General features: G+C 44.9%; 2 protein-coding genes across 3 annotated transcripts in view; one reads left to right on the top strand and one right to left on the bottom strand.

Annotated features, from left to right (window-relative positions):
- LOC101350828 (maltase-glucoamylase, intestinal) overlaps positions 1–23,095 on the top strand; it is a 250,622-nt gene that overhangs the window by 36,995 nt on the left and 190,532 nt on the right. The window lies entirely within an intron of this gene.
- On the bottom strand, positions 8,821–20,119 carry PRSS37 (serine protease 37). Of its 2 annotated transcripts, none has more exons than XM_004382378.1 (5): positions 20,086–20,119; positions 17,961–18,102; positions 10,742–10,995; positions 10,134–10,270; positions 8,821–8,961 (listed from the first exon to the last, which is right to left on the bottom strand). In XM_004382378.1, the coding sequence occupies exons 1-5, from the start codon at positions 20,117–20,119 to the stop codon at positions 8,821–8,823; spliced, it is 708 nt and encodes a 235-aa protein (XP_004382435.1). The 2 variants fall into 2 exon arrangements, with proteins under 2 accessions (XP_004382435.1, XP_012412767.1); XM_012557313.1 differs by having other exon boundaries at positions 10,745–10,995.

The following is a 23,095-nucleotide window of genomic DNA, read 5'->3' as shown; positions in this document are numbered from 1 at the left end:
TGTTGTTTGAAAAAACTACCAAGGTGGAAAAACCACTGGTAAGATAGATTAAGAATAAAAGAGAAGCTGAATAATATGAATGCAAAAATGATCTTGGCTACACATACAGAATAATTAAAATATTAAAAAGATAACACAAATACTATGTACAACTTTGTCAATAAATTAGAAAACTAAGATGAAATTGCAAGTTCCTGGAAAAATACAATTTAATAAAACTGACCTAGGAAGAAATAGAAAGTCTGACTGTTTATTGAGTTTAATAAATTGAAACAGTAGTAGTTAAAATCTTTCTATATAGAAAACAAGCTTAGGAACGTTTACTGGTGAATTTTACCAAAGTGTAATTTAATCTTAAGCAACCTCTTACAAAGAATAGAATAAAAGAGGGAATACTCCTCAAATTGTGCTCTGAGGCCAATACAACCTTTATATCAAAGCTAGATGAAACAAACAGGAGAAGAAAATTAAACAGACCCATTTAACTTATAGAAGCAAATGTCCAAAATAAAAATTATCAAATTATTAGAGAAGAAGATATATTAGTGAATAAAAAAAGATAATGCACCATGATAAAGTTGTTTATCCCAGGAATGTAAGGATAGTAACATTAAACCCTAAACCAAAACTCACTGCTGTCGAGTCGATTCCAACTCATAGCGACCCTATAGGATAGAGTAGAACTGCCCCATAGGGTTTCTGAGGCTGTGAAGCTTTACGGAAGTAGACTGCCACATCTTCTCCCACTGAGCAGCTGGTGGGTTTGAACTGCCGATCTTTCAGTTAACAGCTGAGCGCTTTAACCACTGTACTGCTAGAGCTCATGATGGTAACATTAGAGACTATATAAACACCATTCACTACATTGACATAGTAAAGATATAAATTATATAAACCACAAACTACTGAAATCAACTCAAGAAGAAACAGAAAATCTGAATATATCTATAAAAAGTAAAGAGATTGAATTAGTGCTCAATAATAAATAAAACTTCCCACAAAGAAAAGTCCAGGACCAGATGGCTTCACTGGTGAATTCTACCAAATGTTTACAGAATTAATGCCAGTCCTTCACAAACTCTTCCAAAAAAACAGAATGGGAGGGAACACTTCCCACCTAATTCAATGATGCCAATATTACCCAGACAAACCAGCCAAACACATAGCAAGAAAAGAAAATAACAGACCAATATCCCTTGTGAATATAGATACAAAAACCCTCAACAAGAAACTAGCAAACTGAATCCAGCAACATATAAAAAAATTCTACATGGCAAAAAAAGTGGTATTTTTCACCTGGTAATGCAAGACTGTTTTAACACACTAAAATCAACCAATGTAATATATCATATTAATAAAATAAAGGACAAAAACACACACGATCGTCTCAACTGATGCAAACAAAAAAGCATTTGACAAAATCCAACAGCTTTTTATGATAAATCACTCAACAAACTAGGAATAGAAGGACACTTTCTAAACCCAATAAAAGGCACCTATGAAAAACACACATACTTAATGGTGAAGGACTGAATACTTTTTCCCCCTAAGATTAGGAGCAGGACAAGGATATTCGTTCTTGCCACTTCTGTTCAACGTTGTAGTGGAAGTTGAGCCAGGGCAATTAGCAAGAAAAAGAAATAAAAAGGAATCCAGATTAGAAAGGAGGAAGTAAAACTCTATTTGCAGATAACATGACCTTGTATACAGAAAATCCAAAGGAATTCACAGCAAAACTATTAGGACAAATAAATGAATTCAGGAATGTTGCAGGATACAAAATCAATATGTATAAAAAAATCAATGAACGTTAGCAATGAACAATAAAAAGTAAATCAAGAAAACACTTCCATTTACTCTACAGAATACAATACTTAGGAATAAATTTAGCAAAATAAATGAAAGGCTTGTACACTGAGAACTACAAAACATTGTTCAAAGAAATTTAAGAATATCTAAATAAATGGAAAGACATTCTATGTTCATGGATTGGAATATTTTATATTATTAAGACGGCAGTATTCTCTAAATTTGATATGATAAATGGAGAAAAGATTAAAATTGTCAAGAATTTCATTTTACTTGGATCCACAATCAACAGCCATGGAAGCAGCAGTCAAGAAATCAAAAGACACATTACATTGGGCAAATCTGCTGCAAAAGACCTCTTTAAAGTGTTGAAAATAAAAAATATCACCTTGAAGTCTAAGGTATGCCTGACCCAAGCCATGGTGTTTTCAATTGCTTCATATGCGTGTGAAAGCTGGACAGTGAATAAGGAAGACCTGAGAAGAATTGACACCTTTGAATTGTGGTGTTGGCAAAGAATATTGAATATACCATGGACTACCAGAGGAATAAACAAATCTGTTTTGGAAGAAGTACAACTGAATGCTTCTTAGAAGCAAGGATTGTGAGACTATGTCTCACATACTTTGGACATGTTATCAGGAGGGATCAGTCCCTGAAGAAGGACATCATGCTTGGTAAAGTCGAGGGTCAGTGAAAAAGAGGAAGACCCTCAATGAGATGGATTGACACTGGCTGCAACAGTGGGCTTAAGCATAACTACGATTGTGAGGATGGCGCAAGATCAGGCAGTGTTTCATTCTGTTGTACGTGAGATCGCTATGAGTTGGAACCAACTTGATACCACCTAACAACAACAACAAATTCTCCAAATTGATCTACAGATTCAGTGTAATCCCTATCTAAACTCCACTGGTTTTTTTTTGCAGAAATTGACAAACTCATCTAAAATTGATATGGAAATGCAAGTTTCCCAGAATAGCCAAAACAATTTGGGAAAAAAAAAATTTGGAGGACTCACATTTTGCAATTTCAAAACTTAATATAAATCTAAAGTAACTAGGGCAGTGTGGTATTGGCATAAGAATAGACATATGGATCAATAGAATACAATTGAGAATCCAGAGTCCAAGACAATTCAATGGTAAAAGAATAGTCTTCAACAAATGATGCTAGGACAACTGGATATCCTTATGTAAAAGAATGAAATTGGACCCCTACCTCACACCATATACAAAATTGCTTAAAAATGGATTATAAAACTAATGGACCACAACTACCATGGCCTCCACCAGACTGAGTCCAGTACAATTAGATGGTGCCTGGCTACCACCACTGACTGTTCTGGCAGAGACTGGAGAAACCCCAAGAGTATGGCCCCCACACATCCTTTTAGCTCAGTAATGAAGTCACTCCTGAGGTTCACCATTCATCCAAAGATTAGACAGGCCCATAAAACAAAACGAGACTAAAAGGGCACACCAGCCTGGGGGCAAGGACTAGAAGGCAGGAGGGGACAGGAAAGCTGGGAACCCAAGGTTGAGAAGAGACAGTGTTGACATGTCATGGGTTTGTTAACCAATGCCATAAAACAATATGTGTACTAACTGTTTGATGGAAACTATTTGTTCTGTAAACTGTCTAAAGCACAATAAAAAAATGCAAATAGTAATAAACATATGAAAAAGAATGGATCATAAACCTAAGTGTAATACATAAACTATAAAACTCTTAGAAGAAAACTTAGAGGAGTAAATCTTTGTGACTTTAGTTAGGCAGTGGTTTCTTAGATGCAACAAAATCACAAGCAACAAAAGAAAAAATAAATTGGACTTCATTACAATTAAAAACTTGTGCATCAAAGCATTTTTATCAAGAAAGTGAAGAGACAGCCTACAGGATGGGAGAAAATATTTTGTAAGCATATATCTGATAAGTGTTTAATATCCAGGATATATAAAGAACTCCTATAACTCAACAACAAAAAGACAAATAACCCAATTAAAAAAGACACTTCTCCGAAGAAGAAATACAAACTAGCCAATAAACACATGAAAAGATTGTCAACATCATTAGTAATCAGGGAAATGCAAATCAAAACCACAATGAGATACCACTTCACCCCCACTAGGATTGGCTATTATCAGAAGAACGGAAAATGTAGCATAAAGGATGACTTTTTTTAAAAAAATAAGTATCAACAGTTCAGCCTTCCTGTTATGGATTGAATTGTGTCCCCCCGTGTCTTAATCATCTAGTGCTGCTATAACAGAAATACAAGTGGATGGTTTTAACAAAGAGAAGTTTATTTCCTCACAGTCAAAGTAGGCTAAAAGTCCAAATTCAGGATGTCAGCTCCTGGGGAAGGCTTTTTCTCTCTGTTGACCTTCTTCTCTTTGGTGTTCCCCCAGACTAGGAGCTTCTCTGCACAGGGACCCCAGTCCAAAGGATGCGCTCTGCTCCCAGCCCTGCTTTCTTGATGGTATGAGGTCCCCCAATTCTCTGCCTGCTTCCCTTTCCTTTTATCTCTTGAGAGATAAAAGGTGGTGCAGGCCACACCCCAGAGAAACTCCCTTTGCATTGGATGTGAACTGGGTAAAGGTGGTGTTACAATCCCACCCTAATCCTCTTTAACATAAAATTACAATCACAAAATGGAGGCCAACCACACAATTCTGGGAATCATGGCCCAGCCAAATTGATATACGTATTTTTTGGGGGACATAATTCAAACCATGACACCCCAAAATATGTGTTGTAAATCCTAACCCCTGTAGTGGTTATAATCCCAGTTGGGAATGGATTTTCTTTGTTATGTTAATGAGACATTAGTGTAGGGTGAATCTTAAGTCAATCTCTTTTGAAATATAAAAGAGGTTAAAGAAACAAGCAAGCAAGCAGAGATGGGAGAAAACAGATGCCATGCCATATGAGATCTCCAAGGAGCTAAGGAATAAAAGTTGAAGAGACAAGGACTTTCCTCTAGAGCTGACAGAGAAAGAAAGCCTTCCCCTAGAGCCAGCGCCTCAATTTCAGACTTCTAGCCTCCTAAACTGTGAGAAAATAAATTTCTGTTTGTTAAAGCCATGCACTTGTGGTATTCTGTTATACCAGCACTGGATGACTAAGACACTTCCTTTCTTTTAATAAGGCCTTGTGATTCAGCACCCTTGGAAGTTTCTAAGGGGTTAGAAAAAAGTTGAGAGAACATCTGAAAAACAGCAGCATTGGCTCTAAGGCCCCTAGCATTGTATCTCCTGGCTGTGTGTCTTCAGCCCCCCACAAAAGCATTTGTCAACTCAAATCTACTTCTGAGATCCATGACCCGGATGTTCCAGGAGACGTTCTTACCTTCCCTCCATCTTTGTCCATTTGTCCCCAGTATCACCTTTTGAGTAAGCTCCGACTCAGGAACCACATTTTGTCATACTTTATTATCACACTTGGGGATAGAAGAAAGAAGCCAAGAGTCTCTTCTCAAGTTGAGGCTTTGAGTCTCAAATTGAGACTCAGTTTTACTCCGTCTTGAGTTATTTCTAACATCTTTCTTTTTTTATGGGGGAATATGTGGGTGATATCAGGAACTGTCCTGGAGGCAGGTGTCCATTTACTGAGGTGGCATGCCATGTTCAATTTGCAGGTCACAGTCAGTAGGCTTTTGTACTGCAAATCTAATACATGTCATGGGGCCAATCTAATGTTCCAGTGGGGTTGTATAATTGTGTTGTAGGGTGTGGTGTCACTCATAAAAGCTGGTCTGGCATCAGGCAGTAAGATTTAAAGTAGATCAAGTAGTAAAAGTGCTAGGGTGAGCTTTAGTACTAAGCCTTTATTATATAGATCTGTAGAAATGAGCAGTCTCTACTTAGAACACCTCCACTTCTTGGTCCTTTCTAAGCTCTAGTCCTGGAAACATTGGAAAAGGCTAGCTCCTATGAAAGATGTGTTGTTTTCTATCCTGGGTGTGATGTGGTAAGGAGCTTTTGATTTTGTTTGTCTGTCCTGTTGTAGTGTTTGACATCTAAATTTTTGTGTAGTAGCTGTCATATTTTCAATTTCTCTAGTCACCAATAGTCCCTTACTTTTCTTGTTTACAAGACAGAATTTTTGTTCAGTCATTATCAGGGGGAAGTTTTAGGAATAGCCTTCAAAAGATGTTTACCAATTTGCTTTGCCATATCCACCCTTTCTTGCTGTTGAGAGAGACTGGGTTTTTTAGATCACTCTTAGCGTCCAGCCTGCATTATTTGTCTATTTTTTTAAAAAAAATTTCTGATGGGTTTACAAAAATGAATGAATTAAAAAATATCAGGCAGTACATGCCTAATAGAATTCTGAATATGTCAAGTTTAAATTCTACTAGCACGGGGCAGTTTTCATGTTTATTAATCTAACAGCAGTTGGGAAGTTTCCTCCTGAGGGACTCTCTGAGGCAAAGGAAGCTCTAGAAGAGGATCAGGAGGGCTGAAGGAATGGTAGAAAGACCAAATGAAACCAAACCCACTGCCGTCGAATCAATTCCAATTCATAGTGACTCTGTAGGACAGAGTGGAACTGCCCCATAGAATTTCCAAGGTTGTAAATCTTTACCGAAGCAGACTGCCACATCTTTCTCCTGCGGAGCAGCTGGTAGGTTCAAACCACTGACCTTTCTGTTGGCAGCTGAGTGCTTAATTGCTGCACCACAAGGGCTCCAAGTAGAAAGACAGGGAGGAATTAAATCAGATTAAAAAAAACAAATGTTCTGAGGAGATCCATGAATCCAAGATGGAAATAAATTTTTCTTTAACCCTTGCTAGAGAGTCCTTTAAGGAGTCCTGGTGGCACAATGGTTAAGTGCTCACCTGGAGGTAAATTAGCTGTCCCATATTTTAAATGCTTAACATTACAGTTTTCCCTTAAATAACTAACCAAAGGCAGATGCCAGACTTTCTTTTCTGCTGCTTCTTGGGTAGTTAGCATCCTTGACTGCTGTCTACTCAAGAAGAAGCAGATAGAGAACATTTACTACGTGGCTACAGGAATGGAGAGCGGCGTGATTGCTGTTTCCTAAACAGAGAAACTTTTTTTCTCCTTAGTTGCCTCTTTGCCTGTTCTGGCTTTCTTTCATTGCTTTTTTTTTTTTTTTTGTAAGAAACCATCTTCAAACTTTTCCACTCAGTCGTAATTGATCTCTTAACTCAATCTTGTGTAAACTGGTACTTTCTAGTCAATTCTTCCCTTAGTAACTGTCTCAGACAGGGTCAGATAAATACAAGTTCTGATAGCACTTGGGCTAACTGCACTAAACTATAAACTGTTTCTTGCAAAGATTATCCGCTATGTGACATTAAGAATGTAGACCATGCCCGGCTACCACCTGTACTGCTCTGACTGGGATCACAACAGAGGGTCGTGGACAGAGCTGGAGAAATATGTGGAACAAAATTCCAACTCACAAAAAAAGACCAGACTTACTGGCCTGACAGAGACTGGAGAAACCCTGAGAGTATGGCCCCCAAACACCTTTTTAGCTCAGTAATGAAGTCACTCCCAAGGTTCACCCTTCAGCCAAAGATTGGATGGCCCTATAAAACAAAACGAGACTAATGGGACACAACAGTCTAGGGACAGGGACTAGAAGGCAGGAGGGGACAGGAAAGCTGGTAGTAGGGAACCCAAGGTTGAGAAAGGACAGGGTTGACATGTGGGGTTGTTAACCATTGTCATAAAACAATACACGTACTGTTTAATGAGAGACTATTTGTTCTGTAAACCTTCATCTAAAGGACAATAAAAAAAAAAAAAAGAATGTAGACCATGAGCAGCTATCTAAGATACTCCACTGGTCTCACCCCTTCGGGAGCAAGGGAGAATGAAGAAAACAAGATACGAGGGAAAGATTAGTCCAAAGGACTAATGGACCACAACTGCCACGGCCTCCACCAGCCTGAGTCCAGCACAACTAGATGGTGCTTGGCTACCACCACTGACTGCTCTGACAGGGATCACAACAGAGGGTCCTGGACAGAGCTGGAGAAAAATGTGGAACAAAATTCTAACTCACAAAAAAAAACCAGACTTACTTGCCTGACAGAGACTGGAGAAACCCTGAGAGTATGGCCCCTGGATACCCTTTTAGCTCAGTAATGAGGTCGCTCCTGAGGTTCATCCTTCAGTCAAAGATTAGACAGCCCCATAAAAAAAAAAAACGAGACTAATGGGACACAACAGCCCAGGGCAAGGGGCACAACAGCCCAGAGACAAGGACAAGAAGGCAGGAGGGGACAAGAAAGCTGGTAATAGGGAACCCAAGGTTGAGAAGGGAGAGTGTTGACATGTTGTGGGGTTGGTAACCAATGTCATAAAACAATATGTGTACTAACTGTTGAATGAGAAACTACTTGTTCTGTAAACCTTCATCTAAAGTAGAATAAAAATAAATAAATAAAAAGAATGTAGACCAAAACCTTCAGAAAGGTGCACCAGCAGTCTTTCTTAAGCTCTCCCACTTTGGCCACTTACTCTATTTCAGTGGAGCACTTGCCTTGGCTGAGAATGTGGGGTCACACTGATTAGGATGGGTCGTGCTTACTGTGCTCTGAATGCAAGAGGGTGGCAGGGACAGAGCCACGGTCTGCTGTGGCCTGCAGGCTCCCTCCACACTGAGGCCAGACACCAGTTGGGGAGCTGACCCTCTGGTTCCGCTCCAGTCTCTGATCCTCACCAGCTCTGGGTGGTGGTAAGTAGCCTCTGTCAGCCTCACTGTGCTCCTCTGTAGAAAGGGATGAGACCTGCCCACCAGCCCTGTCACACCCACCCTGAGCATGACTGCAACGCAGCAGAGCACAGCCAGCGCCCACATCACCTGAGCTCAGCTCTGGTTCTTCACCGCATGTGGGACGTGTACAGAGACGTGGACAAGGATGCAGGCTGCTGGTGAGATACAGCGGAGGACTTCTGTTTGGAGATTTTATTTTGAGTGTGGGGATGGGCAGTGGCAGAGCCAGAGTGCAGAGACAGTGGCAGGTCTCACTTGTCTTTGGTGACGCTCTCGATCCAGGACACATACTTATAGACATCGGTGTAGATGCCCACATCACCCCCCATGAAGTGCCCGACCTCGATCCCCTGCAGCTTGTTTCTGCAGATGACAGTAGCGACGGCTACTTCCTGCCAAGATCATACAGGGAGGAGGGGGTGTCAGAGCCTGTCCTCCAGGCACCCCCCCATTACTAAGCCCCCCACCCCCCGCACAGGACAGCACAGTGGGGGTCATGAGGGGAGTGCTGAGCCTGGGGCCTAGGCTAGCTTAACTGTGACCAGCCTTGTGTGACCTTGAAAGGTTGGAGGAGAAGCCTCCTTAGAGCTCACATGTGACATAAGGGCCCTGGACCATGAGAACCTACCAACCAGCCCTATCACACCCACCTCCAACCAGTGGGTGGACAGTGAGAACCTACCAACCAGCCCTGTCACACCCACCTCCAACCAGGGCATGGACCATGGGAACCTACCAACTAGCCCAGTCACACCCACCCTCCAATGAGGGCGTGGACTGTGGGAGCCTGGATGCAGGTAGTTACCTGCTGCCCAGCCCTATCATAGCTACTCCTCTGCCCCTCCCCCACTCCCCAGTAAACTGGGGACATCCTGGCAGCAGAGAAGAACCAGAGAGAGGACAAGGGCAGAGGCAGGGGCTGTGGGCAGGGAAGCAGGAAGAACTCATTCAGGGAGCATCAAGCGTCACCTGAGGCCATTTCATGTGGGGGAGGGGGCTTCTCCTGTTCTCCTGCTAAGACTTACGCGAAGAATTCTGCTCTGGCAGAAATACCCTACAGATGGTAAAACAAAACAAAACAAAGCAAAAACAGAAGGCTAGGAGGGGACAGAAAACAGCAGCATCGACTGCTGCAGCCGGTAGGGAGATCATTCGGCTGCCTCACGAGATCAAAGCTAACACACAGATGCAAAACACGTGGACTCCAACTGAGGCAATCCCTTCTAGGTAGTGAAAAGTTTACATTTTTTTTAAACAATGCACAGATTTCCCGACTTCATTTGCCCGCTGTGTGGGTTAACAGTTCTGCTCTGTCACATGGGGTCGCTGTGAGTCGAAATTGACTTGACTGCACCCCAAAACAGCAGTGAATGATGATCTCCGTAGGGAAAGCTGTCACCCAAGAAAAAATGGAGCTCGCTGCAGCCTTACCAGAGCCTTGGAAGTTAAGGAGGATGAGGGCTTTCTACATGTTTTTTGCTTTTGTTTGTTCTACTACTTCATCATTAAATAGTTAACCAAAACGTGCCAAGTGCATTAAAGCTGAGTATAGAGAAAAGATTACCCCAAAAACGCGGGAGAACACTTTCACGAACTTGATACACAAAGAGTTCCTGTGGCTTTTCCCTTGCTCTGTTTGCTGGCACTCCTTGTCGGACATCACTGGGGCCTCCAGGTTCTGCCGCAGGTCCGGGTGCCTGCCTGAGGGGGACGTGACCAGGGAGCCCTCCTGCTCACAGTTGTCGCGTAGCCCTTCCCCCCACCACCCGCAGTCTCCCTGGTCTTCTCTGTGTGTGAGGGAAATAAGGGATGAGGAAGAGGGAGAAGTGGCTGTGGGGACATTCGTGGGAGTGTGGCCGAGGATGGTGAAAGCAGAGTTTTCTTTCTCCAGGGTCTGTCTTGGAGGAGTACAGGGTTAATACTCTCAAGACCTTTTCATGCTCTAGGAGCTGCATGCTACATGGAAGTGGGGTGCAGCCCCCCACGTAGAGTGGCCTCTGCCAACCAACACCCAAGGGGGAGGTGGCGGGGCTCTCAGGCCTGGGGAATGTGGTGGCGTGGACTTTGGGCAGGGCTCCTGTGACAGCCCCCACCCTCCTTCATGCCCAGCCGTGGGCACGTGGCCATCTGCAGGGAGAACCGAGAATCTCCGCGCCTAGGCAGAGCACTCACCGCTGTTGTCTTGGCTCCAGTCCAGCCCTGAGAGCAGACACATGGTGCCCTGTCGCACATTGCTGGTGGCGAGGGGGAGGGGCTGAACCTTCTGGTTGAGGATGGCAGGCTTGGCCAGCTTGATGAGCATGAGGTCATCCTGGGGGTTGCTGTGATTGTAGTTCCAGTAGCGCACTATCTGGATGGGGTTGATCACCTGCTCGGTCCCATCTCTGACTCTGGTCTTAAAGTTTCCCAGCATCACTTTTAGGTTTCTGGGGGGAGAAGGGGCTGAAAATCATTGTTGTCATAGTCATCATCATCCTTATTATAGCTACAGTGTTGAATGTTACAAGGTGCAGGTGCTGTGCCAAGTGATTTATCTGGTCATCCTATTCAATACTCACAGCGAGCCACCTATGGGGTGGATGCTGTTTTTGTCCCCATTTACAGACGGAGTCATGGAGGCCCATTTGCATGCTGGGTGGTAGAGCTGTTAACCTGAGCTCCAGTACAGCAAGAGGAGAATGCGGCCTGGCAGAGACCATTTCTCTCCCTGCTCTCAGGCACCAGCCTATTCCATGAGAGAGGCAGGAGAACAGGTGACCAAGTGTGGAAATCTCCTGGTCCCTCACGAGAGCTATTCACACCCTGACTCCACTCGTTCTGCACCTTCCTAGGGACACATGGGATCAGTCGTGGGCTCGTTTGTCCTGTGGGTTCTCACTGGGTTGTGTTCCTAGTGGGAAGCAGCAGAAGGGAGCTGCAGGGTGAAGAGTGAGGCTGGAATCTTCATTCTCCGAGTCCTTCCTGCAGGGTGGCCACAGATGGGATTCCCTGAGCACAGGGTGCATCTTCAGGAAGTTCCCTCTCTCACTGTCTCCCTGGAACCACACTCTCCTCTTGCCCCTGAGAGATTTAACCTAAGGAGATGGCTCACGCAGTTGTAGAGGCTGGCAAGTCCCAAGTCTGTGGGTCAGGCATCAGGCTGGAGGCTTTGCCTGCCTCATGTAGCTGCAGGGCCTGACTAACCCAAGATCAGCAGGTAAGATGGTAGGCTGCTGGCTCACAGGCTGTGAAGGCCAACGAATCCCAAGATCAGCAAGCAATACAGCAGGCTGCTGGCTCAAGTCCCAAGCACTGGAGGTCAGATGATGATGTGCCAGATGCAGGATCCAGAGTGAGCAAAGCCAGCAAGCTTTGCCAGAACATCCATATATATTGGATGCAGTCCACGACCCCAAGGAAACACCCCTTACAGTTGATTGGCTGATCACATCATGGAGGTGATTACATTATATCACAAAATGGAGGATAGCAACATCATTGCATAACTGCCAAATGACATCATTACATACCTGCCAAACCACATCATTACATAACTGCCAAACCACTGAGAATCATGGCCCAGCTAAGTTGACACACAACCTTAATCGTCACAGTCCATCCCTTGACAACTTGGCACATGGGCATATCTCCGTAAACCATCCATATCTCTAAAGACAATTACAAATTCATACTTGCACCTAACATGATACAGCTAACGTGTACAATCACTAGCCCCGTTTCCCCATTTCCATCTCATATTTTATAAGTGAAGAAAACAAGATATTTGATGCACACATACAAGGAAGAAATATTCATAACAATTACAGTCCTCATTTCTGCAACTGGTCACATGTTGTAACTAGTATTTAGAACTACCTTCTTCTACCACCCATTCCATATTCCCTTTACCCTCAGCAAGCACCTCAGCTGGTCGTGGTTCTTTGCCTGGTGGGGTGACCCAAACCTTCATTCCTGAAGGGTCTGCGCCATTAGTAGTCATGTCAGAATGGGGTTGCTGTAGTTTCCATTGACTTTAATCACAGGGCATGGTAGTACTAAGAAACGTCCTAAGGGAGTGCCTGTATTCCAGACATACTCTTCTTTATCTCCATATGTAACACCAATCCAGTTTCCCCTTGGTAGTCAGGATCAATTACACCAGTCAATCCAGTAACTCCCTTCTTTGCCTTTTTACCCAGAGGCATGAGGAGCCCAAAGTGGCTGAGTGGCATTCTTAAATTCTGGTTCAATGGAATCAGTGTTGTGTCTCCAAATGGGAGTTTTCCTCCCTTTGGAACTAAGACCCGTAGACCCGCAGAGCATAGGGTAGCAGGGATAGGAAGCACAAATTTTGCAGGTGGGTCACTAGGGGGAATAGTGTGTGGTACCACTACCACTTCCACCCCTTGATTTCTACAACTGTGAATCCTGTCTATGGAAGAAACAGCACCATATACTGGGAACTGATTTAGAGCATATACAGTCTCCTGGAGAACATTTCTCCAGCCCTGCAAAGTATTGCCACCTAGCTGGCACTGTAACTGTGTCTTTAGGAGGCCGATCGCCACACTTCATTTGCTGTGAAGTGAGTCCCTCAATCTGAGGCAATGCTGTGTGGGATACCATGACAGTAGATAAGGTATTCTGTGAGTCCACAGATGGTAGTTTTGGCAGAAGCATTGCGAGCAATGCCACTGTCACTTTTGAGTGGTGCCTGGATATCACCCAGAACCATCTGTAAACCAGGCATGAGCTTTCTCTTCCTCAGTCAACTGATCATAAGGAGCTCCTTACGAGATCATAGGTTCAGACTAGGAGAGAGCAGGTAATGTGATAGGAGTGGAGACCATGAGCATTTGGGCCTCTTTCTCATGTAACTTACTTGTGCTTTCTCATATATACCACTTGCATTTAATGATGGAGTGCTGCTGTGCACATCTGACTTTATGGCTCTGTGGATCAGACAACACACAATTCATAACAGGCAGCTCAAGCTGCATGGTGACTTGATGGCCCATGGTTAAGCATTTGGTCTCCACTAAAGCCTGGTAACAAGCCAAAAGCTGTTTCTCAAAAGGAGAGTAGTTATCTGCAGAGGATGGCAGGACTTTGCTCCAAAATCTTGAGTCTGCACTGCGATTCACAAATGGGGACCTGCCAAGGACTCCAAACAGCATCTCTATCTGCCACTGCCACTTCAGCTAGATCATATGGCCCAAGTGGCAGAGCGGCTTTCATGGCAGTCTGAACCTGTTGCAGAACCTTCTCTTGTTTTAGGTCCCACTCAAAATTAGCAGCTTTTCAAGTCACTTGATAAATAGGCCAGAGTAGCACACTCAGATGAGGGCTATGTTGCCTACAAAATCCAAAGAGGTCCACCAGGTGTTGTGCCTCCTTTTTACTTGTTGGAGGGGCAGATGCAATAACTTATCCTTCACTTTAGAAGGAATATCTTGACATGCCCCACACCACTGGACCCCTAGAAGTTTCACTGAGGTGGAAGGCACGTGAATTTTTGTAGGATTAATTTCCCACCCTCTAGCATTGCAAATGTTTTACCAATAAGTCCAGAGTCATTGATACTTCTTCTTTACTAGGTCCGGTTAACATGATGTTATCAATGTAATGGACTAGTATGATGTCTTTTGGAACGGAAAGTTGATCAAGGTCCCTGCAAACTAAGTTATGACATAACGCTGGAGAGTTGATATTCTGTGAGGTAAGACAGTGAAGGTGTATTGTTGGCCTTGCCAACTGACAGCAAACTGCTTCTGGTGTTCGTTTGAAACAGGTATGGAGAAAAAGATACTGGCCAGATCAATAGCTGCATACCAGGTACCAGGAGATGTATTAATTTGCTCAAGCAATTAGAGCACATCTGGAACAGCAGCTGCAGTTGGAGTCACCACTTGGTTAATTTTATGATAATCTACTGCCATTCTTCAAGATTCATCTGTTTTTTGCACAGGCCAAATAGGCAAGTTGAATGGGGATGTGGTGCAAATCACCACCCCTGCATCCTTCAAGTCCTTGATAATGGCAGTAATCTCTGCAACCCCTCCAGGAATGTGGTATTGCTTTTGGTTTACTATTTTCCTAGGTCGGGACAGCTCTAATGGCTTCCACTTGGCTTTTCCTACCATAATAGCCTTTACTCCACTTGTCAAGGATCCAGTGTAGGGATTCTGGCAGTTGCTGAGTATATCTATTCCAATTATGAATTCTGGAACTGGGGAAATCACTACAGGATGGGTTTAGGGACCCACTGGACCTACTGTGAGACAGACGTGAGCCAAGACTCCATTAATAACCTGACCTCCATATGCCCCCACTCTGACTGATGGGCCACAGTGACGTTTTGGGTCTCCCGGAATTAGTGTCAATTCAGAGCCAGTATCTAGTAATCTCCTAAAATTCTGATTATTTCCTTTTCCCCAGTGAACAGCCACTCTGGTAAAAGACCACAGATCCCTTGGGGAAGGCTGGGAGAAAGATTAACAGCAGTGTAGCTGGGTCCTTCCTCAAGGGTGCCCAGCCTCCCCTTCATTCAAGGGGTTGTGGGTCTGTAAACTGGCTCAAGTTTGGGAATCGATTGAGGGGTTGTGACTCTCTGTTCTGGCAATTTGAGTTAGACTGCTATTCACTTGACCTAGAATTCTTCCACTTGTACAGATCAAGTAAATATTTAGTAGATTCCCAATCTGTTTCACTCCTAGGGACACCATGATTAAGTAGCCAATGTCATAAGTCCATATGAGTCAGACTATTCTGATTACTGATTTAACTTCGCTGTCCATTATGGTAACAACACCACCTTATCTGAGTGCTGCCACTTGGCCCCTACCACCATGCGATCCAATCAGCACCATTGTCGTTGTTGTTATTGTCGTTAGGTGCTGCTGAGTTGGTTCCGACTCACAGCCCCATGTACAACAGAATGAAACACTGCCCGGTCCTGTGCCATCCTCACAATTGTTATGTGTCTTACTTCAGTTAGGGCAGTTCCCACTGTCAAATCTGACATATAAAATAACAATCACAGCAGTCTTCAAGGATGCTGGGGCTCCCTTCACAAATTTGTTCCTCATCATTGTTGCAAAAGGTATGTCCTCTGGTTGCTCCACGTATGAATCGTGAATCTGTGGGTCTAATCTGAGAAATCCACTCTAACATGACAATTTCCCTAATCCTTTGGATACCTTCCTCTACAGTATACCAAGGCAGGTCTGATACTTCAATTTGATTTAGTGTAGGCCACCATGTAATCCATGCTTCGGCGAACCAACCAAATAAACTATTATATCCATTTCTAATCTCTTGAGCTGAATGAAGAATCTGTGCTCCGTGGGCAATAAACTCAGACTGATCTAACTTTATGTTCCTTGCATCATTATCCCACACCCTTAATAGCCATTACCACACATATTCTGCAGGTTTCTGTTTGTACATATTAGAAAAGCAGTTCTTTTGGGGTGTGGCATACCTACTCCTGGGTCACACTTTGTTCTTCACTTTTTGGGGCTTTTTGGGAGTTAAGTCTAGTTACAGGTCTAGAAGCAAAAATGCGTGGTGGGATTGTGTTCTGAGAACATTCAGCAACGTTTTGTAAGGCATATGCCTCAGGCTGTGCCTCAGGCAATGAGTCAGATGCCTCTCCAGGCAATATCTCAGACAAAGGCTCTTCAGACACAGCTGGGTTAATCTCATCACATGGGAGTGGAGGGGCTAATGGTTTTACCGGGGAGGGTAGCTTAGCAGACAAAGATGGAGTAATTTATTCAGATGGGAGTGAGAGGGCTGTTTCTGTTGGCAGGAGTGATTCAATGGAATTTATGGGCTCCGTGTCCCCAGCTTCCTGATTATCTGCCCATATGTCCCCATCCCAAGTTTTAGAATCCCATTTCTTCCCAATCAATGCCCTCACTTTAACTTCAGACATGATTCAAGGTTGGGAGTTCAATTGTCATTGTAAGTCAGCCACTCTTATGATAAGACTCTGGGTTTGGTTTTTGGCAATATCAGCTCTGTTACTACAGAAATAAGCCTTTCTTTCAGGGAACAAGTGACAACTTTGAGGTCATTTATGCAGTGTTGAGCTGTGACTCTGAAGCCCTGTGCTCATCTATTTCTTTCACCACTTTGTCTTGCAAAAGTAAGACCAACCATTCAGCCTCCTTATACTTCTCATTCTGACCAAATTATAGAACAATATCAAACATCAAACATGTGATCATCCAGAGCCCCACATCTCACCAATACCTGATCTATTGGTGGTGATATTTTGTGTATTTCTATTGCCACCTTACTCCATGGATTAGCAGATTACAGTGCTCTCTTTACTACTGGAAGCAGAGTCATCAACATCTTTAAGACTAACCAGACTTGAGAACCAATTTAGAAAACATATATATATATGTAGAGAGATTTATCTCAAGGAAATGGCTCATGAGGTTGTAGAGGCTAACAAGTTCCAAGTCCACAGTGGGTCAGGTGTCAGGCTGGAGGCTCCTCCTGACTCACGTAGCCGTGGGGGCTGATGAACCCAAGGTTGGCAGGTCAGACAGCAGGCTTCTGGCTCACGGGCTGTGGAAGGCTGACGAATCCCAAGATCGGCAGGCAATACGGCAGGCTGCTAGCTCAAGTCCCAAGAACTGGAGGTCAGATGATGGCGAGCTGGATGAAGAGCCAGAGCGAGCAAAAGCCAGCGAGCTTTGCCAGAACATCCATATATATTGGATGCAGGCCACACCCCTGAAGAAACTCCTCTTACAACTGACTGGCCAGTCACATCAGATCACATCATGGATGTGATTACATTATATCACAAAATGGAGGCTAACGACATCATTATATAACTGCCAAACTACGTCATTACATAACTGCCAAAGCACTGAGAATCATGGCCTAGCCAAGGTGACACACAACCTTAAAGTTCACAGGTGGTAAGTACATCTTCTTAACACCAACTCTGGAGGGACTTCACTGTTCTTTGCGTTTTCCCCATAACTTGTCCAACCTTTGTAAATAGTTCCCTCATTAAACACTTCCCAATCCACCCAGTGTGAGGACACTGTCAGCTTCCCGGGGGGCCCCTACCTGATACAATGTATTCATATTACCAGTAACAAACTTGAAAAACACTCATGGGAGATGAGGCATGGCAGGTAGAGCAGGGTTCCTGACAGTGAGGGACTGCTGGTGTTTGGACAGCTATGTGTGGGCACCGTCCAGCAGCACCCATGCCCGGCCTCTCTCCATCGGTTGCCAGAAGCACTATCCCCACCCCCAAGTGTGACAACCAAAAGTATTGTCTTCTGACATTGCCAAATGTCCCCTGGGGGAAATGGCCCATTTGAGGACCACTGAGGTAGAAGGAACAGTAGCTGCTTTCGGTGGGGGGTGCCACACTCACGGTAAGTAGCAGTGGGCTGGGGCCAGCACCCAGCTACTTTTGATGAGGACCCCCACACAGGGATTGAATTGAGACTTGAGGTACACCAAATAGGGAGCGGGATCTTCCTTCTGCACTGATGAATGAGCAGAGAAAAAAGTACCTGAGAAAATAATATTTTTAACATGTAAAACTCTCTCATAACAAATAAGACAATCAACAGTTTCCTAGTGGAAAAGGACGACTTTGAAGTAGTAGTCAATTGGCCAAGAAATGCAAACACGTTTGACATTTGTTATAATAAAAATATAAATTAAAGTGACATACCATTTTATCTAATATTTACAACTATCATTTTTGTTTAAAATTGATAATATTCAATCCAAGAAAGAGTATGAGACAGACTCTCATTCACTGCTTATGAGAATGTCAATTGATTCTATTGATCCTTCTTGAAAACCAGTGCAAGAGTAGGCATAAGGAACGGTCAATTGTTCATCACCCAAGACCAGGTAATTTCAATTCCAAGAACCCATTCTAAAGAAATAATCCAGTGTTGACAAAGATCATGTTCATTTTTTTCTGCTTTTTAGTATTTCCAAAATTTCTAATATGTAGATGTAATATTTTAATAAATGAGTTACTTAAAAATAATCTGTAGAGGAGTGGGGAGTACGGCTGGTTCCAGTATCAGGAATAAGGTGCCTCGGCTGCCCTTGTAGTCCTGTTGCTCCTCCCCTGGGCCTGCTCCTCACCACACCCTTCTCTGTGTGATCACAGACACCGCAAGGGGAAATGGTATCTGTGTAATAAGGAGAGGGCATTGGTGGCTCAGGTAGAATTTTCGCCTTCCATGCTGGAGACCCCAGATTTGATTCCTGGCCAGTGCACCTCGTATAGCCACCACCTGTCTGTCAGTCAAGGATTGCGTGTTGCTATGATGCTGAACAGATTTCACAGAGCTTCCAGATTAAGATGAACTAGGAAGAAAGGCTTAGTGATCTGCTTCAGAAAACCAGCTAGTGAAATCCCTGGGGATCACAACTGTCTGATCCAAAATCGATCGTGGGGAAAGCACAGGACGGGGCAGAGTTTCGTTCCATTGTGTGTGGGGTCACCATAGGTCAGGGGCCGACTCGATGGCAGCTAACAGCAACATTAATAAGGGCGAGAGATAGCACATATTACTGAGCACTGACTCTGTACCAGGCACTATTCCTCCCCAGAGTATGGAGTTTTTCGAGGATTCATTTCATCTTCACAACAACTCAGTTTTTGTTGTTGGGTGCTGTCGAGTGGATTCTGACTCATAGTGAACCCACGTGACAGAGTAGAACTGCCCTGTAGGGTTTCCTAGGCTGTAATCTTTATGCGAGCAGGTTAGTGAGGTGTTGATTTTCCTGTGTTGACTGGAAGCACAGATGGGTTAATTAACTTGCCCAGGGTTACACAGCTAGGATGTGATGCCCCTAGGCAGTCAGGAGGGGTGGAAAGTGCCTCACCAACAGCTTCCACCATGTTAAGACCGTCAGGGCGGTGGGGACTGCAGGAGGTAGCCTTCCTTCTCCATTCCCTGCATCTGGAGTCTCTAAGCTTTGGGAAAAGGGGACATCAGCAGTCACAATGAGTTATCTGCCCTTGTGATTACACGGGGACCTGATCAGAGGGCAGTGAGGCCAAATTTTGGAACAACGAGGGGGAGCTCACCGCTGAGCACTCACTCATGCTCCATAACCCGCCCTGTAGCTTAGTGTTGGCAGCATGGGCTCAGCCCACCCTCGAGCCTTTGATGGGGTCTAAGAGGGGAGAAGGATATCATGCTTGGTAAAGTGGAGGGTCAGCGAAAAAGAAGAAGACCTTCAAGGAAATGGATTGACACAGTGTCTGCAACAATGGGCTCAAGCATAGCAACAGCGTGAGGATGGTGAGGGACCAGGCAGCGTTTCGTTCTGATATACATAGGGTAGCTATGAGTCAGAACCAACTGGACTGCACCTAACAACAACAACAACAAGAGAGGGGACCCCTTTTTCCGCTCCTGACAGTGTTTCTTGTCTCCTTCCCCCCTCCATACTTCCCCTGTCCCTCACTTGCTCCTGCATCACCTGTGCCTTACAGGAAGGAGTAGAAGGCCATGGGTACGTACCAGCAAGGACCCCCACAAAGAAGAGAAATTCCATGGCGATCCAGGTCTTGTCCTGTAAGACACAGAAGAAGATCGGCTGAGCAGGGTTCAGCTGAGGCCCAGGCTTCTCAGGAGTGCTGTGGAGTCGGTGGGCGGGGTTTGGTGTGGGACACCCGGTGGGCCTGGAAAGCTGCTCTGGGTGGGCAGGCAGGGCTGGGAGGAGGGTTCAGGAAGACAGATGGAAGCTTTCTGCCTCGGGAGAGTGGGGCTGTGCCTGTATCCTATCCAGGCCTAGGGGATGGGGGTGGGGAGAAGCCTAGCTCCTTCACTGCCTGGCTGCAAGTCCCTCCACCTGCTGCCCCCAAATCCCATCAACCTAAAAGTAGACCAGCCGCCTGTGGAAAAGGGAGCTCAAGGCCTTCTGTCCGCCACAGAGTTCCAAGGCCAGGGCTGTGGGGAGAGGAGCCTCCACCTTAGCTCAAGGCGACAGTGTCCCTGAGGTTTACTCTGAACCCACTTATCTCCTCCCGCAGCCCCTCCCATCTTTGTTACACCGGCTCACCTGTCCTTGATGACTGTGTCATCACCCCGTCATCATTACCCTCTGGGCCTGTGCAGTGCTGGCAGCAGCTCTGAGCCACAGAGACGTGGCTGGGACGAGCATCATGGAGCAGCTAACCTGGCACAGGGGGATGGCTCACAAATCTAGGAGCTGATGTGTTCTGGGGGCAATTCAGCAGGCAGCGCCCCTATGTACTTTCACCTCACTGAAAGATTCCTCAGGCAATGACATCAAAGAGCACCAACCAAGCAGCTGACATTCCTGAGCCTTCCCAAGCCTGAGCTAGGCTCTTCACACCGTGTCAGTGTGAGTTGGCAGCGAGTTCATCTGAGCTGTAACCTAATCACACGTTGTACCTCTCCAGCCCTGTAAAGTTTTCTAGACCCATTATCTCATCCAATCTCAGAACAACCCTGGAGAGGGGTGATAGGGCTGAGACCGATGTCATTTCTTCCTGATCTGTAGGTGATAGAACTGAAGCACTGAGAAATTCAGTACATTTCCCAAAGCCTTGCCTTGTGGAAAGAGTCTGGTCTTGTTCTGAACACCTGCTGCCTTCCCATTGCATCCTCTCAGCTTCCACACCTCAGCCAGTGTCATGAATTTAATTGTGCCTCCCAAAAATATGTGTATCAATTTGGCTGGTCCATGATTCCCAGTATTGTTTGATTGTCCACCATTTTGTCACCTGATGTGATTTTCCTGTGTGTTGTAAATACTGCCTCTATGATGTTAATGAGGGGGGATAGGTGGCAGTTATGTTAATGAGGCAGAGCTCAATCTACAAGATTGGATTGTGTTTTGAGCCAATTTCTTTTGGGATATAAAAGAGAGAAGCCAGTAAGGAGACAGGGGAACCTCATACCACCAAGAAAGCAGTGCTGGGAGCAGAACGTGTCCTTTGGACCTGGGGTTCCTGCGTGGAGAAGCTCCTAGTCCAGGGGAAGATTGATGAGAATGACCTTCCTCCAGAGCCAACAGAGAGAGAAAGCCTTCCCTTGGAGCTGACGCCCTGAATTTGGACTTCTAGCCTACTGTACTGTGGGGAAATAAGTTTCTCTTTGTTAAAGCCATCCACTTTGCTTGGTAGAGTAGAGGGTCAGTGAAAAAGAGGAAGACCCTTATCGAGATGGATTGACACAGTGGCTGCAACAATGGGTTGAAGCATAATAGCAACTGTTAGGATGGTGCAGGACCAGGCAGTGTTTCATTCTGTTGTATATGGGGTCTCTATGAGTTGGAACCAACTTGATGGCACCTAACAACAATAACATAGGTGGGTGGAAGTCCAGATTCCCCTCCATTGACTGAGGGGTGACTTGTTACTCCTGGTGGGGGAAGGTCAGGCTCCTCACTAGGCCTTCATTGATACCACCCTGGATGGAAAGGGAGGGCTGTCTCATTACTGTTCTCCATGTGTGGCCTCCATTGACACAGAGGTAATGGGGTGGCTTACTGTAGCTGGGAGGTGGTGACTCCAAGTTCCCCGCTTAGCCTCCTGTGATACCACTCTAGTGGAGGAAGGAGGGGTGCCTCATTATTGCTGGGTGAGGGGGTAAGTATAGGCTCCCTACATAATCTCTGCTGATACCAGCTTGACGGGAGGGATGTGAGGAGCCTCATTAGTTCTGGCGGTGGTGAAAGTCCAGACTCTCCACTCAGCCTCCTCTGACACCACAGGGATTTGGAGGGGTGCCTCATTATTGACAGTTTGTGTTGGAAGTCCAGGTCCCCCACGTGGTCTTCACTGACACTGGGAGGGTGCGGGGGCTGAGGGTGGTCTTGTTACCCGTTGGGGATGGAGTCCTAGCTGTCCTCTAGGCTCTCCACTCAGGCTTCTCTGACATCATCTCAACCAGAGGTGGAGGGGGCCTGGGTACAGGTGGGCAAGGGTGGAGATCTAGGCTTCCACTCAGCCTTTGCTGATGCTCTACTAGTGGGGCCATTCTTCTTCCTGTGATGTTTGGCTGGAGTATAACAGTTATTGTTTAAAGGTTTTCTATATTGCTAAGCCAACCCTTTCCTGGTCCTTTGGCAAAAGAGAACTGGCTCTTTTGGGGACTTTTCTTTTTTTTTTAATTATATTTTATTGTGTTTTCAGTGAAGGTTTACACAACAGTTTAGGTTCCCATTCAACAGTTTCTACACAGATTGTTAAGTGACATTGGTTACATTCTTTACAGTACATGGACATTCTCAATATTTCAGTTCTGGTTGTTCCATTTCCATTAATCCTGTTTCCCTGCCCCCTTACCTTCTCATCTTTGTTTTAAAGTAATTGTTGGTTGTTTGGTCTCATATAGATGATTTTTTAAAAGAGCACAGTATTCACGGGTGATCTTTATTTTGTGAGCCAATATGTTATTTAGCTAAAAGGTGACCTCAGGGGTTAGTTTCGGTTCAAGGTTTAGAGAGTATCTCAGGGCAATAGTCTCTGGGAGTTCTCCAGTCTCAACTGGTCCATTAAGT

This window comes from Trichechus manatus, unplaced genomic scaffold, assembly GCF_000243295.1.
Source record: "Trichechus manatus latirostris isolate Lorelei unplaced genomic scaffold, TriManLat1.0 scaffold00093, whole genome shotgun sequence".
NCBI lineage: Eukaryota > Metazoa > Chordata > Mammalia > Sirenia > Trichechidae > Trichechus > Trichechus manatus.
The sequence above is the reverse complement of the archived record's forward strand: the minus strand, read 5'-3'. Positions and strand labels throughout refer to the sequence as shown.